We start from the raw sequence: 18,016 nt of genomic DNA on the forward strand, positions 1-18,016 counted from the left end.
AAGTTTATGGAGTCTCTTCCTGCTAGCACTGGAAAACTGCTAGTAGGTGTCATACTTTGTCTTCCAGTAAAAGTGATGGAAGCAAATTGATGGATGAGTGTGTAAGTGAAGAATATCTGAAAATATGTGAATAAGACTTCAAGCAAGGACTGAACCTCTAGCTCTTGGCAAAGTACATTGACACTCTTGATCCTTCTCCACCCATCCAGCTAAAATCCAAGATCAAGTTATGGATCCAGCCTTGTACAGCAGGGAGAGTTTCTGAGGCCTTGGGAAGAGAGAGGAGCAAGCAGAGTTTTCTGTGCTGATGCAAGAATCAGTGAGCATCAACCACTGGAGATGAGCAGCTTGGAGAGGGTTTGTCAGGGTCACAAATGGACCAGGAGGGTAGTTTGTGGAGTAAAAAGCTGCTGATACCAGCAGGAAGGGCATTCTAGTAGTTGTATTCACATGTTTGTAACGAGGAATGAAAACTTCTTCAGACAGAGGAATGTTCATCTGAGGTGTGGCATTGCATTTGTGATTGGTAGTCACACAAAAATGGTGCTTCATGGCATGTATTCACGTATTTTCAGCAGATTGTAAATGAATGCACTTTTTGTAAAATAAGCTTTTCTGTATTATTTACAGTTGTATATTTCAGATACTATATAAAGATACTGAAGAGGGGAGTAAATGTTGCAAAAAAAGAAATCAAAGTATATACAAATGATGTTTCAAATGATGACAAACGAGAAACCTTCAGATTTCTGGACTAGAAGCTTAGTAAGAACTGCTTTGCAGTGAAATGGTTACATTTTATTAAATTTGTGGTTTAGAGCAAAAGTGGACATTCCTAAGTTGATGTTCCCACAGCAATGCCAGCCTTTGCCTCTGATGGAGAAATAGTATGAAATATTTTTAAAGCTTCAGCTCTATACACCCAATATTAAATCTCTTCAAGTTTTAACAAAAATTATTTGCTGCTAAAAGTGATTTGAATCAGTATTCATTGGTTATAATAGAGCAGTAACTCCAATTCTCTGCAGATGTAAATGAGTGTAATTTGTATCCATGTACTTCTGCAAAGGATTTGCCATGTGTCTGTTACAAAATAAAGATAAAAATAATTGAGCATATTTTTACTCTTTGGTTTGCAGGCGTGGCAATGGCAGATTCTGCTCGGTAGAGTTCATGGCAAGTATTTGTCTAATATAAGCCAAGCAAGACACATACAAACTTCAGGTAAATCAGTCTTTCTTAGTTGTGCTTTTTTGAAATAAAATATAAATGTTTATTCTTCAACATTTTGCAAATACAGAATTTCAGACCTACTCAGAATTTGGTATACAGTTCAATTCTGATCTTTCAAAATTGGGACACCTCAAAATTATTTTCCTCCTGAAGCTAGCAGTAGATGCTGGAAACAGCCATGTACACTGTGTCCTCCTTTGGCATTTTAGGTGTGGTAATACGGAATAGTGATTGCATTTGAGGATCTTTGTGGGAGACGTGCAATACATCTTTATTCTCTGTTTGCTTTTGAATCTATTCCCTTTTGTACAATCAGAAAAAAAAGGTGTGTAAGTATCTTTAACACAGGGCTATGCAAGCTGTGTCTGTCTAAACTGCACAGGGGTGGTTTCCCCATTGGGATTTTTTTTATCTTGCCTTTTAAGATAGGTAAGTTGAAAGTGTTAGTGTTTGAATCTTGTGGCTGAGATGGATGAGGTTGTTAAAGTTCAGCTCAAGTTCAGTTGCATCTAGGAGTAGGCTTAGTGGTTAAGCTGAAAATATTGTTTGTGTTCCCTAAAACTCAATCTTTTACCCAAAAGAAGACCAAACTCTTCTGATAGGTCTTCCTGTGGCATGTAGAGTCTCCATAAAGCAAAACATGAATGCATGCTTTCTGACCTTCATTCAAAAAGCTAATGAAATGCTGCTTTAGTTTGTACCTTCTCTATTTGCAGTTCCTGGAATATTTTGAGTTTCCCTTAATACCATAACCCGGAGAGAGATAGCAAACTAAAGTCTTTTGTTGGTGAGATTCTTTGGATTTTATTAACTGACAGTTACTGGTTTTTTGGAGATTATTTTTGTGAAGTCATTTAGGATGTTTTGAGCTGAAGTGCACCTGTAACAATATGATGATACCCCTGACTGATTAAAAATATTCTGTCACTAGTTTTCAAAATACCTTTTCACAAATAAATAAGATTATTATTTCTTTGTACATATTTGTCCACATTATACAAATGGCAACTCTTAGGACCAAAAAGTTGCTCTTCAGCCACATAGTTAATAATGCAAGTTATGTCTTATAAGCCACAGTTCCATGTTTTCAACAATAGATCATAGGATTGGTTTGTATTGTTAAAGTGTGTCTTTGATGCTTTAATTTTGGATTTTAAGACTTAATCATCAATCTTGGAGGTGTTTGTCTGGAAATGCTGACTAGACATGGAACAGACATTGCAAATATAATCCACCTCCCAAATCTTAAGTGTCTTATGATGTCCTGGTTAGAATAACTTGAAACATAGCATTTTAAATGTTTTCCTGTCTTTTCATCTTTGTCTGCAGTGGTCCCAAAATGTGCACCTCTTCTATTCTTCGTTCTGTTCTTCGTCTTACATCTGAAGTTGAAAAAACTTGCATTCTTGTGGTAGAACATACTGTCATGAGTAATTCAACTTGCTAACTGTATAGTTTGTCTGCTACCCTGTATACCCTTTAGTATTTGTGCTGGCAGCACTGAGAAAAACAGTGTTTGGCAGCTCTGTCTGCCAAAATAAATTGAGCAGGCACAGTGACTGAGTTGTGGCCTCACATTGAACAAGTAGCTTCTGGTGCTGAGAGGTTTGGGTGGTGTAAAGATTGCAGTAGAAGGGCGCTTCTCAGATAAAAAAGTTCCTTCTGTGGTAAGGTTTTTGTACCATAGGAGTTTCCCCTTGCTATCTCTGTTGTGTGTTGCCTCACTAGTAAGGGTTGCTACAAAGTGACATTTCTGTGGGTTGTGGCCTGGGCTGTGCAGTGATTGAAACTTCCTCTGGTTTCTATAGGACTCTGGGTTCCTAATCCGTGTAGTGCGCTTGCTCCGTCGCTCTTTGATGCATCCTTATCTCCCTCCTGTACTTCTTCCAAAGAAATAGTTCTTTCTATATTTTCAAATTTTCATTATTGGTCACATGGGTTCCTAAAAGTATGTAAATCTGCAGTGAGTCCAGACTGAGCCCTGATTTATTTGAGACTGTTGACGCCAGGATGTATCTGAGGCTGACCTCTGTGGTCTTTTTGATCTGTTGGCCTCTTTAATTGCCAATGGTAACCTTGACAATCCCATAAACATTAGTTCCTGGAAAGCATAATGAGAAATCAGAACTAACTGGTCTAGACAAAGTGCTGACTATGACAGTAATTTCATTGATCAGAATCCATTAAATGATCTGGTATTCTCTTAGATGGTCCCGGGTGCTGGTGAGACAGAAGTTTTACCACTTAGTAGAAGAACAATATTACTAGATTTATTGGGCTCATATCCATTGTCTAGTACTTAGTGGATAGAGCCACTTGTTTTCATTACCAGCTGCAGTTCTATTTATATTATATTACATATTAAAAGTTGCAACTCTTCATCAGCAAGAGCATATTTTGTCACCTTTAGATCTGGCCGGGCTTTTAAATCTAAGCATGAAACCTTTGTTTTTCTACATGGAGTATCCAGGTAGTGTCAGTAGTTCCTCCCAGCTTTGTGCAGTAGTTGAGAGTGACAGCTGTACTCAGCTGCAGCACCTTAGTCAGGGGACAACTTCAGGAAAATTTTTATAAAAGCTGTGGTGAGAGATCTGAATTTTCCCCATTAATTGTTTTGCTGACCCACACTAAGCATGAGCGTGCAGCTAGGAAAACACTTTGCCATCAGCATCAAATGCTGGCTGGTGAGAACCTACTTTGCACAAGAGCTTACTGCCCCATCAGTTTCTTACAGAAGTGACCATGCTGCACACATGGCTAGCAGCACCCAGCTGGCCAGTATATATGTATGTATATGCCTTAGTCTGAGGGATCCAGGGCCCAATTTTTCCTGAGAACAAACACAGTTGTCAGATTCTTTGGCCTTTGGGCCAGGTTTGTCTGATGTATAAACTTGGATAAATTATTCAGTGTATTTATGTTCTGCATGCAATTAAATAAACCATACTAAAATAATTTGTGATTTAATAGCACTCTCCCAGGCTTTCTACAGGTGGTTGTCAGATTTGCTGCTTGGTTTTTGAAGTTTTTATTGTCTTGGATTTTGCCTTTGATTCAGTGAAGTGTATTTTTTCCCAAAGGTATCCAAGAGTTATGGGTCCCTCTGGGTATGTTAGTTGCACTTTTGGTTTCTTTGAAGTTTTTAAATTAACTTACTAGAGTGTTACAGTTACATGTGCAAAGTGAAGATTTTCTTTTTAACATCAAAAAGTTGTTTATATAGATATTCTTAAGCATTCACAAGATCAAGTGACTGTATATTTTATTTTATCTGAAAGCCGATTATCTAAGGAATATAACATATAAGCAAAAAATTTATGTTACATGTTGTTTTGAAGACATTAGAAGTTAGGCATGAAGAAGGTCTGTTAGCAGGAATCTAAGACCCTTTCTTTGGCCATAAACAGATATTTTGTAATTAAACTTAAAAAAAGCAAAGGGATCTGGCTGAGGTGGAAGAACTGTCTTAAGGTAATGTTTGCCTCAGTCATGAATTGGAGCTTCATTATCCAGAATGTTGTTGTGAAACAGAACAAAAATAAATATGTGAAGTGTTCTCTGAACAATAGTCAGTTTTGAATAATATTCTAGGAAAGAAAAATTCATAATTTTGAAAATACACATTTCAGATAACTGCTTTATGTTTGTCAGGATTCATACGTTTTCAACAAATATTGTAAGAAAATTAATTTTGTTCTTGTGTTTAGGATTCTTTATTCCTTTAGAGGTTTTAGTACTTTATTAAGTAAATTGAACAAATAGAATTTAGAAGAATTGAAATTTCTCAAGAGCTCTCCCTTTGAAAAAGAGGGCATGAGTACATGTGATAAATAACCAAGTATATTACATGGCAAGTTAGAATGGGATGTGGCTCGCTTATTTTCACTCACTTAAAAAAAATGTAGAACAAAGGTTAAGTAGGGGTCTGCAAAGCAGTCAAAATGTGGGAGCTCGGATAGCCTTGTATAATTCTGCTTGCTGGTGGATGCAGTTTTTAGTTTGGTAACTATAGATAAGTAAATAGATTTGAATTTTCTGTAAAATACTGCTAGACTGGCATGAGTGTAGTTCTGCAAAATAACCCAGGAGGAGGCGGAGAAGAAATTATTTGGGGGGGGGGGGGGAATCAAGAAACCTCACAAATAAAAAATACCAAGTTTGTTTTTAAATACTGACTAGCTTGTGTTGAGAGTCTGTTACTGAGTTTGCAAGTAGAGAACTTATAATCATGAAGTAGCATCCCCTAGATATGAGGTGCCAGTCCAGAAAATCTGTATGGTTCCTGGCTGATGATTTGCTTAAGATGTAGAAATAACATTTTTCCCTTGTGTTGTTCAATTCTGTGTTTCCTAATTCAGAGCTTTTTGAGACATTTCCATTTATGCAGTCATGCATTAGAGTTCCCCTCTGCAGGTTCATGGTCATCTGTTAGTGCTGCAGCTGTCAAAATAATGTCATATAGGAGTCTAGGATTGTGGCTACTGCTGTTGGTAGCTGCTACTGTTGTGACAGCCAAAAGGCCAGAGAGATGGCATAGAACATTGCTAGGAAGCTCTAAGACTTCTGTTTTCAGCCATGTTGTGTTTGCAGTCCATTTTTGTGCACCCTTTCATTTACCCTGTATATTTGAAATATGCAGCTTCAGTTTTGATGCTGTTGAAGGTTGTTAGCACCTCATGGTGACTTCTGTTATTAAAAGTATGCTCACTTTCCCCATCCTCAGTGCTTTACCAGGTAGAGTTCACGTGATGCTTGTTATTATCTGACGGTAACTCTGGAGTCCTCAATGTGTGTTTTTCCTTATCTTTTAGAGTGAAGACTGGAACGGCTGGACAGAGGTGTGCAGCTGCAGGTATGAACCAGCTAAAGTTTGTATCCCTCTGTTGCACAGTAGAGCTTCCTTATAAAGGTTTAGAGAGATGTTTTTACATTCAGTGATGAAAGCAGTCATTTTCCACTGCAGTGAGCAGTGCTCCCTGAACCTTAAACTCTGCAGTTTCCTGCCTTTGTACTGCCAAAGGGGGTTGGGAGTATTAACAGGTCAGGGCTGTGAGTACTGAGTCAATAGAGGTCTTTAACTCCATCTGTAATTTAATAATTTTAGAAACATAACTGCAAAGTAGAAATGCATGTCTTCGTAGTAATTTCTTGACCAGAACAAATCTGCAATATTCACATATAGTACATGAAACCCTTAAGGTAAGTATTAGTGGAACAGCTTCTGGACTGAGACAGATTTGATTATGTGCAGTAGAATGGGAACATAGTCCAGTATGAAAATGCATGGAGTCAAATGTGAGGATCTTGTGGTGCAATTTTCTTTGTGCTAGAAGTCCAGTAAGGGTGTAGTTTCATGTGACAGCTGAGACAATTGCCCCTTCTCAGTTTCCAGCTGAGGGTTTAGTGCTGTGTTCTTTGGTTATGTTTGGTTCTCATGGTAGCTTGCATTATAGATGGAGTCAGCTTGACAACCCAGTAAAAAGCTCTTCTGTGATCTAGTTGTTTCTCTGGTTTAGGAAGTTGGAGTGATTTACTGTGTGGTCAGAGGAGTACAAAAGAACATATCAGACTGTTTGTACTGCACCTCAAGAGTTTCAGTTCACTTCTGAGACAACTGACCTGTAACTGCTGTGTTAAGTAACACTGTATCACCACAACCAAAGTTCGGTGATTTTTCTTCCTGTGAATTACCTCTGCTATGGCAGAAATATTTAAGGTGTGTTTTGGTCTGTAGACAACCAGGGAGAATTGAGTTTTTATATTGTCTTGAGGAAAGAGTTGTTTTCTGCTATGGACAGACATTTGCTACAGTTTTCATAAATACATTGGGAAGGATTTGGTTATGTCTATATCAGAAAGAAAAACAAATTTGTCTTTAAAGTGCAGGATATCCTGTCTCTCCATATGTTATTCATCAGGGTAGAAAGATCTAAAGTTGGTTTAAGAAATCCAGGAACACCTTCATTTTCAAGTGATTTTGTAGAGAATTGGTGATTGACCTCTGTGTTTGGAAGTACCAGTTTGAGGACATTTGTTTCCAGGCATTTTGTGGGTTGCAAAACACTCAACTTCTTTTCTAGTGACTGGTGCTCTGTACCTTCCTCTTCCTGCTCCTTTGCTGTCCATTAGGACCATACAGAAGACTGGAAAGACAGAGTACTGATCATTATGTTTGGCTTTTTTCTGAAGAATTTGCATCTTTTGAGACAGACTAAATTGATTTGGCCTAATTTTTCAAACTCATGAGATTCTGGAATTGCAAAACCCAGGTCCAGAATCAATATATTTAGATTACTTAAATAACAAAACAATCAGATATTTAAATAGCAAGATAATCACCAAGATTCTGGTTGATAAAAATTAGTCACTTTGATTTGGTGCAAGATCCATGGTTTCTCATCTTAAGTGCAAAGTAAAATTGACTTAATCTGCCTAAATGTGAATAGGAAAGGTGACCAAATGGAAGAGGATGGAGTCTTTTCTTGAATATCTAATAACGGTATATAAAATTGTTTGTGTACGTCTCAGTATGAAATGCCTCATCATGGTTAACACTACAGAGATATATATCAGAATATACAGAGACATACATCAGAATAAAAATGATGGCATTCTGCTTCTGGTCTGGTACAGAGAATAAAAATGAGGAGGAGTCAGCTTTGCTTTGAGATAAGGAGTCAGTCCTACCTCTGTATTGACTCTTGTCATATACACATTTACCATGCTGAAACATGTCTGTGTTAATATAAAATTTATGCGTATGAGGTATGAGCCCCTTCCAAAATGGAAATCTTTGGCATGGAGATAAAAATGGGCATTAAAAGATGGTAGATTGTGATCTTTAGAGTCTTCTCCAACCTTAAAGATTCCGTGACTAGAGTCTAGACAGAGACTAGGCTCTTGATATGATGCCATGACAGAGTTCAACCATTAACCTAACACTGCCAAGTCTGTCACTAAACCCGTCCCTAAGCACCACATCTACACATTTTTCAAGTACCTCCAGGGATGGAGATTTTAGGACTTCTCTGGGCGGCCTGTTCCAATGCTTGACAACTCTTTCAGTGAAGAAATTCTTCCTAATATCCCATCTAAACTTCTTCTGGTGTGACTTGAGGCCATTTTGTCTGGTCTTGTTACTTGGGAGAAAAGACTGACTCCCACCTCAGTACAATGTCCTTTTAGGTAATTGCAAAGAGAAGTCTCCCTTCATCCTCCTTTTCTCCAGGCTGATCAACCCAAGCTCATTCAAGTTCCCCCCTTGTGCTCCAGACCCTTCACCAGCTCCATTGCCGTTCTCTGGATGTACGCCAGCCCTTCAGTGTCCTTCTTGTAGTGCGGGGCCTAAAACTGGGCACAGCTCTTGAGGTGTGGCCTCACCAGTGCCAAGTACAGGGGGACAATCACTGTCCTGCTCCTGCTGGCCACACTGTTGCTGATACAGGCCAGGATGCCATCGGTCTTCTTGGCCACCTGGGCACTGCTGGCTCATCTTCAGCAGCTGTTGACCAACCTTCCTAGGTCCTACTCTGCTGGGCAGCTTTCCAGCCCCGCTTCCCCCAGCCTGTAGCGCTGCATGGGGTTGTTGTGACCCAAGGGCAGGACCTGACACTTCACCTTGTTGAGCTGCACACAGCTGGCCTCAGTCCGTGGATCCAGCCTACCCTGATCTCTCTGCAGAGCTTCCCTATCCTCTGGTGATCAACACTCCCACACAGCTTGGTGTTGCCTGCACACTTGCTGAGGATGCACTTGATCCTTTCACTCAGATCATTGATAAAGAGATTAAACAGGACTGACCCCAATGCTGAGCCCAGGAGATCACCACTGGTGACCAACCATCAGCTGGATGTAACTGCAGTCACCACCACTCTCAGAGCCCTGCCATCCAGCCAGCTTTTACCCAGCAAAGAGTACACCCATTCACATTATGGAAAGTCACCTTGTCCAGGAGGATGCTGTGCGAAACAGAGTCAAAGACTTTACTGAAGTTCAGGTAGACAGCATCAAAAGCCTTTCCCTCATCCACTCAGCAGCTTACCTTGACATAGGAGATCAGGTTGGTCAAGCAGGACCTGCCTTTCAGAAACCTCTGCTGGCTGGGCCTGATCCCCTGCTTGTTCTGTGCGTGTTGTGTAATGGCACTCAGGATGATCTGCTCCATGACCTTCCCCATCCCAGAGGTCAGGCTCACTGGCCTGTGGTTCCCCAGATCCTCCTTTCAACCCTTCATGTAAATAGAGTGTAACATTGGCTAACTTCCAGTCAACTGGGACCCTCCCAGTCAACTGAGAGCCCCTGTCTAGGCTACATTTCAACTTCGTTTGGGTAACATGCAACAAAAAGCCTTCCTTTGGATAAAGGAATGAAATGAGAGAGATACTACTTCAAAAATACTACTATTTTTGTAGTATGATATTAACTGATTCTTGTTGGTTTCTGGTACTATTTGTAAAAACAATTTGAGATTAAAGGACTCGTCAAAATGGCTTGTCCAACTGTTCTGATGGCCGCAAAGGACAGTGAAACTTGAGACTTGTTGGTTTTAGTCCAAAAGGTCTCTTGAAACTCAGAAGAAGAAAAAAAAAGACTATAAGAAAAAAATGTAAATGTGCCTAAGTGCTATTCTAAGACATTTCAGTAAGGAGAATAATGATTTGTAATTTGTTCCTTTGAGCTAAGATAACATATTACATTTCTTAAGTAAAAAAAGTGACTCTTGCCAGTTCTTACTGTAAGATTTTAGTTTACATGTGCACAAGATGTGTTGTTTGCCATAAACTTAAAAGCGTTTTTTGATTCAGAGCTTCTCCTCCTGCAGGTTAATATAAATAATATAAAAATGTAACAATCTTTGTACATGGTATTGTCTTGGAATTGTATAGCTGGTTCTGTTGTTCTCCCTGGGTCTAATATGCAACCACACAGCCTTCTCTGTGTAAATGTAGTTGCTTTGCCTGCTGTAAGGCTTTATGGCATGTTTGGCTTGAGGACAAGCAGACTGATGACAGCTTTCGAAGAATGACTAGATTTCCAGGTCCTTACTAGAGGAATAACTTCTGGCTCTGTTTCAGTGTCAAAAGATTGTCCTAGAATGTGTAGATGAGTACTTAAAAATCTGGTGACTATTGTAGAGATTGCAAAACGGTTTTTTCCAGTGTATCTTTTTTGACTAAGTACAGAGCTTCAGATTCATGTCATACAGGAAAGGACGGGAAAATACTGGAATATCTGAAACCAGATTTGTAGGTACTGTCTTTGTATTGACAAGGTAAAAAGAAGTTGAAACAAAGTGTTCTGCTCCATAGAATTGCTTGCAGGATTGTTTCTTGCACAAAAAGATAGCCAGACGTTTACCTTCAGCTATATCTATCTTAAAAAAAAAAACCAAAACCAAACCAAACTCAGAGGCAACATTTAGGAGAGAGAAAGAGGGCAAAGACACTCTTAAGTGGAATCTGTACCTTGCCTTCAGCACAAGATTGCTTGCAAGCATTATATTCTTATTCTCTTGCAGTAAAGATTTGAGCATTGAAGCACAAGTGCGATATGCCCTCCTTCTGTGATATTTCTGTGTCTCAGGTCTGAATTCAGTCAGTAAACAAAAAGAAAGGGTGCAAGGGGAAAACTCAAACCTTGCCACCTAAAATGCATCCTGTCCCCTGTCCTTCCACAGGGTAGAAATGTGTGTCCTCTCTTATACTCATTTCCTGCTTTGTCTCCTGTGTCATACAGCTGCCTTCATTTCCTCTTACTATTGTTGTGACCAAGCCACTTTTCCTACTTCCTCAAGAAGTTTTTTCTGTCTGCAGTGCCAAAGTGTCTACAGGTCTTTCCGATCTCTCTTAGGTACTGAACGTTTCCATAGATTTTTGTCTCTTGCAAAGTGCAAGCATTTTTATGTTCTAGCAATATGATTATAAAAATTCAAAATGCTTCTCAAAATCAAACTACTGGAATGTTTGCATATGTTTAAAAATATATAAATTTAAAGTGATATTTTCTTTACATACCTTACTGTAAGGCTTAAGCAGTACCTGAAATAGACATTTCACATCTATTTGCAAAAAAGCCCAAAACAAAACAAACCAGAAACTAGAGGTAAGGATAAAGCGCTTTAATTTTTTTTTAATTCTTTCTATTATTGTTGTCTTTAGTATACTAGAACGAGGGGAAGAAACCTGTGCATGTCTGCTTTAAAAGCAATTGCCCTGGGATACATCAATGCTTTTTCCTACTATCAATTATTAATTGTAAAATGTCTTGCAAAGAGGGCTAAGCATGTGATGTTTACTCCTTGTCTGTGATTTCACAAAATTTATTTTTCTTGGGAACCTGCATTAAGGCTTGTTGTTATCTCTTCTATAGGTATTGGTGCTCTAAGGGGTTGTCCTGCATTAATTGCTTCAGGTTCATTATTTGGTCTTTTAGCAGTTTGTTTGGTTATATACTTTGTGTCTGGTACCTTTAATACAGTGTCTTCTCAGCCAGACTTTAGTTGTCTTCTTTGCATCACAGTAAGTTTTCCTGTGTACTGTGCTTTAGTTTTAAATTTGCAAATAGGATGTGTATTCACAACTCCCTCTGCATTCCCTCAGTCTGAAAAAGACTTGGAAATCTGCAAAATAAACAAAATGTATCAGGGAAAGACAGAAATGTAACACAAATTTCAGATCACTGTTCTGAAGGTAACAATTGAGAACTTTAATTATAAAATTAAAGCTAGCAAAAGAAAATGTATCATGATATAAGGTAAAGAAAACAATCCAGATACCTCTTCTTATATTTCTATGAAGATGAATGTAAGTACGTAATATATCATTGGGGAATGGGTATATGGTGATAATTAAACACCAAAGAAAATATGAAGTTTCTAGGAAACTGTCTTAATTTGAAGATTTTACTTACATATAGGCATATTTTATCCTTATTTCACTGTGCTAATGTAGTTGTCTACTGTCCTAGTGCTGCACAAGTACTCTCCTTGAAAACAGGATGAGTGCATACTGTATGCCTTTGGAAAAATCCACATATACTCGCTGAAGTTTTTTATCACTCTGTACATAGCCATATAGCAGACTGAGGTATTTTAAATTTTTGGAGGTTTTTTTATGTAAAAAAGAAAAATTAAATAGATACAAGTTCTGGAAAGAATAGTTGGATACACCTCAAGGTAATGCTGTGAAAGCTATCAGCTTTCATATTCCATATTGACAATAGGGTAATGAGAAATTTTATGGCCAGAGATGGATGTTTTAGTTGCTTGTCAGGAGGTAGTCTCATGGCCAGGCCAGTCCCTTTTTCTCTCTTTGGTAATGCCTGTGCAAGCCTTTGTAGCATCATCACTGAAGCAGCAGACGCAGCTGCAGCGGATCAAGCGCTGGGTTAGCAGCCTCATGCTGCTGTGTTAGCTGACAGATGTGCACTAAGAAAGTAAAACTCAGGGTAGCATCATGCAGCTGTTCTGCCCTAGAGAAGCAGATCATTGTCTGCAGAGCTGTGGGCTGCTCACATCGCAGAATTCCAATAGCCTCAGCCCCGTCAGGATATTCACAGCACAATCCTGTGTCCACTCACAGGCAAGCAGGTGAAGAGGCAATGTATCAGAAAATGAGAGGAAAAGTTTGTGGGCCACTGGCTTAAACTTTGTGGACTTCATACATGTGTTATATGAGGGTCCTAAGACTGGTAATTCAGCTTCTTCTAAGTTCTCATTAGACGTGCTGTCAGTAGCAGTTACTGGCAGAGCAGGACTTAGTTGCAGTTTGGGGTGGGGTTTTTTTTGACTTCTCAGATTTGAACAGATGTTGTAACCTGTTTCCTGGTAGATAAGCTCTCATATTGCAGAGCTGCTGTCTGCCATTTGGTGTAAGTTGTCCTCGGGAGTGAGCCAGATATTGAGTATATCACAGATTGAATTTGTTCATCAGTCGTATGGTGGCATAGTGAAAACAATTGCAAGGCATTATAAAAAGAAGTGAAAGTGTATATATTGTTTGCTGTCTGTGCTGTCACATTTCCTGAAGTCCAGAGGTGTGGGGTTTGGGTTTTTGGGTTGTGTAGTTTGTGGTGTTGGGGGAGCTCTTGGGGAGGATTTAGTGTTACTTGCTAAAGCAATTTAATATAGTGCAGATTTTTTTAATGAGCATTTACATCGTATGTGCGCAGTTCAGTTCTTAAATAGCTTTAACAGGACAATTCTTCCTTTTTTACATAGTGTGGTTTGTTTTGTCCTAACACAAATACATAGGCAAATTCCTGCTCTTTGGTATGTTCTAGGCCTATCATTGCCATTCACAGAGATGCTGTGTGAAGTGTATGTTGTATAGCAGGAAGAGCAGATAATCATATGTATTTGAGGAGGCCCATAAGCAGGAAGAACAGATAATCATATGTATTTGAGGAGGCCCATAAACAATTTGAGACAAAAAATGTACTTGTATGTGTTTCTTGTCTGCCTTTTTATAAGCTTCACTATTTAGAATTAATTAGAATAACAAATTTCCTCACTTCAGTGCAAAGTTTCATCTCCTTTTTCAAGAAAAATAATTTCCTAACTTTTCAAAGTAAATTTTATATAATTTACTGCTACAATTTGTCTTTACTATCAAAAAAGGTATGTTTAGCTGCTGTTTCATTTTTCTCTTTGTACTTAGGCAGAGAAAGCCTCATCATGTAAGCCAGAAGGCTGGGTGACTTGCTGTTTCATCTGCTGGCAGGGAGTTGGGAGTCTTGAGGATTCTTCAGTCAGATGAAAGTTCATAATTCATTCCTTCTGAGCTTTCACAGAATTAATTGAAGTAGAAGCTACAAGGCTTCATTCACAAGCCAGAGAAGTCGATCAGGAATGTATCGATTGTACTTAAAAATTTTTCCCCAGAAATATTTTGGCGGGGGGGAGGAACTTATGGTAGGATCTATTTTTAGAATTAAATTTATTTTCCTGATTTGTAAAAATTCATCTGCATCTACATCTCATTTATCTGCTCTCAGATACCTGCATAAGAGGGAGCACTGCAAAACTTGGGTAATTCCAAGGTAAAGGCAGTTGTCCTCCCCTCCTATCCCTTTTCTCCACCTTCTGGGAACTTCTACCAAAGTTCACATAAATAAAACGTTTTTCAGTTAATTTAATCTGAATTGTAGGCAGCCCAAAAACTTCATGTATTTTGATGGTAAATTCAATATTCTCAATGTGTCAGATTTGTGTACCCACAGTGCGTAACAGTCAAAGAGATTGGCAGAGGAAGAAACTGCAGTTTTGGCAACTAGGTAAGGGGCTTTTTGTACCCAGTGAGGCATGGGGAGACAGTTTGGATTTCAACACAAGCAGAAAACATTCTGACCACATGCTTACACGATCAACAATGAAACAAAATATTGACAAGCAACTACTGTATTTTGATGCAGTTAACCTAAGGGCTATCAGTTTAAAAACAAAACTGCAATTCAGCAGCACTGTAAGAATCTGGATATGCACAGATAATACAAGGGGAAGTTTATTCTAGGACCTGTCTCCTTCAGAGCTTCACAGTGTCTGATTTCCCTATAGCCTACATCCTTTCCCATAGCTTGCTCTCACTATGCCAGTAGTCCCTCAGCTTCAGATTTGTGTATGCTGTCTGAGTACAGAGCATATAAAATAAAAGGTGATATTATCTTCAGCTTTCAGAGTTAATTGCTCATTAAAACTAGGCTTTCTTAGGAAAGAAAATATGATAGAGGATTTTCAGTTTTGTGGTGAATTTCTGGGATTTTTTTGCCCTACGATGTAATGTAATTCTGTAAACTTAAAAAGCAAAAAACTTGCACCGTTTGTACTCTGCAGTCTCTGAGGAGCACATATAATGACACGTGCTGCAGCATCATCTAGGGCATCAGAAGTGTAAAAGTTGAGATCTAATGTGTAGCACGTAGAAGTTTTTTAATGTTCATATTGTCAGATAAGCACCACATTTAAATGTGTAGCTACAGTCCATGGAGCTTGGAATTTCAGACATTGTTTCTGTTATCCTTTGAATAGAAACAGTCAAAGAATGGATCTGGAAGCCAGCAGGAATTTGACATCTGAACAAAAAATAAGTGTGTTTAGCTCCCTTATTTTTCTTTCTCAGTAAGAAAAGGTTGGGATGACTTTGGGTTTTTTTCTAATTTTAAAGAAACACTTTTTCCTCATTTAATTCTTATTTCTGTGCAGTAGTGAAATACCATCTTTTTCCGCTCCTTCTGATATTTTCATGAGTGAAGTCTGTAAGTCTTTTAATTTTGCTAGCTTGAAGCCTTCAGCTAAGTAACACTAAACCAAACCCGTTTGTACACTGTTTTGTCACTGAAGTTGCCATCATCACTCCAGAAGTATGGCATCCAGAGGCACTGAGTCTTGGCTAACATATCTTCAGGTATTTATTCACCATTCTAGTATTGATTCTTCCTTTCCAACAAATTGTGCCTATAGCATTGCACTTTTGCCTTAATGGAACAAGATAGGACTTTGATTTTGGGGAGCAGAGAGATGGGGGAAAGGGTGGGCATAGGACCAAATTGTAATGGTGTAGTGATTTTCTTCAGTAAACTAATCAATCTCAGTAACATTTTTAAAACCCATTTTCTAGAAAATGTGTTGCCAGCATTGTCTTTCATCAAACCTACAGTGAGCATGGCAGCTGGGGCATTTTACTGGCTGCTGGAAAAAAGGTAAAGATGTGTGAAAGGGCAGAAGGAATGAGTTCTGGTCTTCCTGGATAGGGCCAAAATTTACAGTGTTGGTCTGTAGATTCATCTCATCTAGGAATCACACCTTGTAATCTGTTGTTCTAATCATGTAAATCTGAAAAGTTTTTCTCTGCAGTCTCATTTTAGACAAATGCACGAAATGGACTCTAGGATCAATTTAACATTTGAATATGATAAGCTTTACTCAACATGGCATCTTTCAAGTGGGAAGCCTGTAATATGTGTCTAAAGGTAGATAGAACAATTTCATTTACTGAAAGCTGAAAAATTGACCTGCGCTCCCTAATGCCTATTTGCATGTTCTTAACAGTGGTACTTAGCAGATAGCTTACACCTTTTTCTTTAAAGGGAAAACTTTCTTGCATTTATCACATAGTAAGAGCGTGCATGAAGTAGTTACTGTTGAATATCTGATGTGGGAGAAATGCATGTCCTCTCTAATTTTGCAGTGTATGCATATCTCTTTGTATTACTAGGCCTAGCTGCTTTTAATTAACCTCACTGCTGGCAAAAAAATAAGAAATGTTCTCCTCTTAATTTTTTTTTCAGAGGTTGGAAACATTATTTATGAAAAAACCAATTGACATACTGTAACTATGCAAGCTTAAATAAAGCTGTGTATACTGGCCAGTCAGAATAACTGCAAGTACATATTGCAGCCATTGACAGAGGAGAAAGATGTCATCACAGCTGCTCCAGCATGCAGTCCTTGATGCTCTGAGAGGTTATTTTGTGGTTATAATAACCATATATAAGGGTTTCTGGTCTCATGTTGGACTCCAATTAACCATTCCTCTGGAGTGCTCCAGCACGCCCAGCTGCCTCTGCAGCACTCACTCCACTCAGTCAAATATTTCTGCATTTCACAGTGTATACAGTTTTATCCACATTATCTCCCCATTAGTTTGGGTATTGGAGATTTAACAAGAAGCCTGCATTGCATAGATAAAAGCATCTCACAATTCCTTGATCAACATGCTATGTCTGTTTTAATGATGGAGCAGCTGAGGTGTTCTGATCAGTGTTCTGAAAGATTATGCAACGGTTTTAAATAAATCACAGAGTTTTTTTCCCTTTCTTGGTCATTTATAGACTATGTATATCTGGATTTTTAGACAAAGTATTGTTTCCAGAATGATGTATGTTTTACTTCTATAAAAGGATTCGGTTTTGATGTTCTGTGGTTGTTAAGGAATTTTTGAATAGTCTGAGCTTTGATTTTTTTGACAGGTTTGGAGAAAAATTGTAGTTGGCATTTTGTGCCATAGAAGTTGAGTGTCAATAGTAGAGCACAAGGTGAAGAGAGTAAAATCAGCTATTAAAAATGTTTATGGTGAAGGAATCTCTTGACTTCACACCTTAGTATTGCTGTTTTGGAAAGTGCTTGTCTGAACTTCAAGGCCTTGGTCTGCCATTTTGGGAGACAAGGAGTTAGTTGGGGGTGGAAAGACTGGAGTTTGTATTCTTTCTGCTCTGTTACCCATTGCTATCTTCATGGATCTGACACTCTGTTTATCTGACAGTGCACTCAGTACTGCTTCGCCAGGGAAAATTGCACAAAACAAGCCTAGTGCATCAGCATTTTCATTGTGTATTAAGCTGAGCCTCCCTTCACATGGTCACATCCCCTTTTTAATCTGGGATTCCATGTCCCTTTCCCAGTCCAGCCTGTTTCTGTGGTGTCTATTGCTGGTCTCCCTGAGCTTCTGTTTCTGTGGTTTGAGTGTTTTTTGTGTGGCTGAGTGTTAAGACCTGCAGGACTTTTGGAAGTGGTGCTGTGGGGGGTTAGGCAGTACATTGATTTAGTGTTAGGAGTTTGTCAGAGACTGAGGTGATGGCCGCGTTCAAGTTGGATTTCCTCCCAGAGATGATGGTGGACCATTGTTCCTTGAATGCAAGCCCTGTGTAAGTATTTTCTCTTGATGTCTAAGTTATAACTAAAATGATAGCTGGAATTGCTGTCTCAAGCCCCTGCTGTCTGTTGGGACAGAGAGGGACAGGAAGGAGAGATAGGACGGCCTGCAGTTTGTTTTCTTGAAGAAATCCTAGT

The 18,016-nt window shown here is 38.8% G+C and overlaps 1 protein-coding gene across 22 annotated transcripts in view; it reads left to right on the top strand.

Moving 5' to 3' along the window:
- CELF1 (CUGBP Elav-like family member 1) overlaps nucleotides 1-18,016 on the top strand; it is a 58,551-nt gene that overhangs the window by 10,563 nt on the left and 29,972 nt on the right. For 2 of the 22 annotated variants that reach the window (XM_038136890.1, XM_038136892.1), the window contains exons 2-3: nucleotides 1,140-1,224; nucleotides 6,045-6,085. The exons of 2 other annotated variants lie outside the window; for them this stretch is intronic. Coding sequence is in view for 13 of the 20 variants with exons in the window: in XM_038136879.1 (XP_037992807.1) it covers nucleotides 17,801-17,871 (71 nt within the window). In the remaining 7 variants the exon portion in view is untranslated. Of the gene's footprint in view, nucleotides 1-1,139; nucleotides 1,225-6,044; nucleotides 6,086-6,112; nucleotides 17,872-18,016 lie in introns of those variants that run through there. 18 more of the 22 variants (XM_038136893.1, XM_038136896.1, XM_038136889.1 and 15 more) reach the window with 11 other exon arrangements.

The sequence above is a fragment of the Motacilla alba genome, chromosome 5 (assembly GCF_015832195.1).
Source record: "Motacilla alba alba isolate MOTALB_02 chromosome 5, Motacilla_alba_V1.0_pri, whole genome shotgun sequence".
Lineage (NCBI taxonomy): Eukaryota > Metazoa > Chordata > Aves > Passeriformes > Motacillidae > Motacilla > Motacilla alba.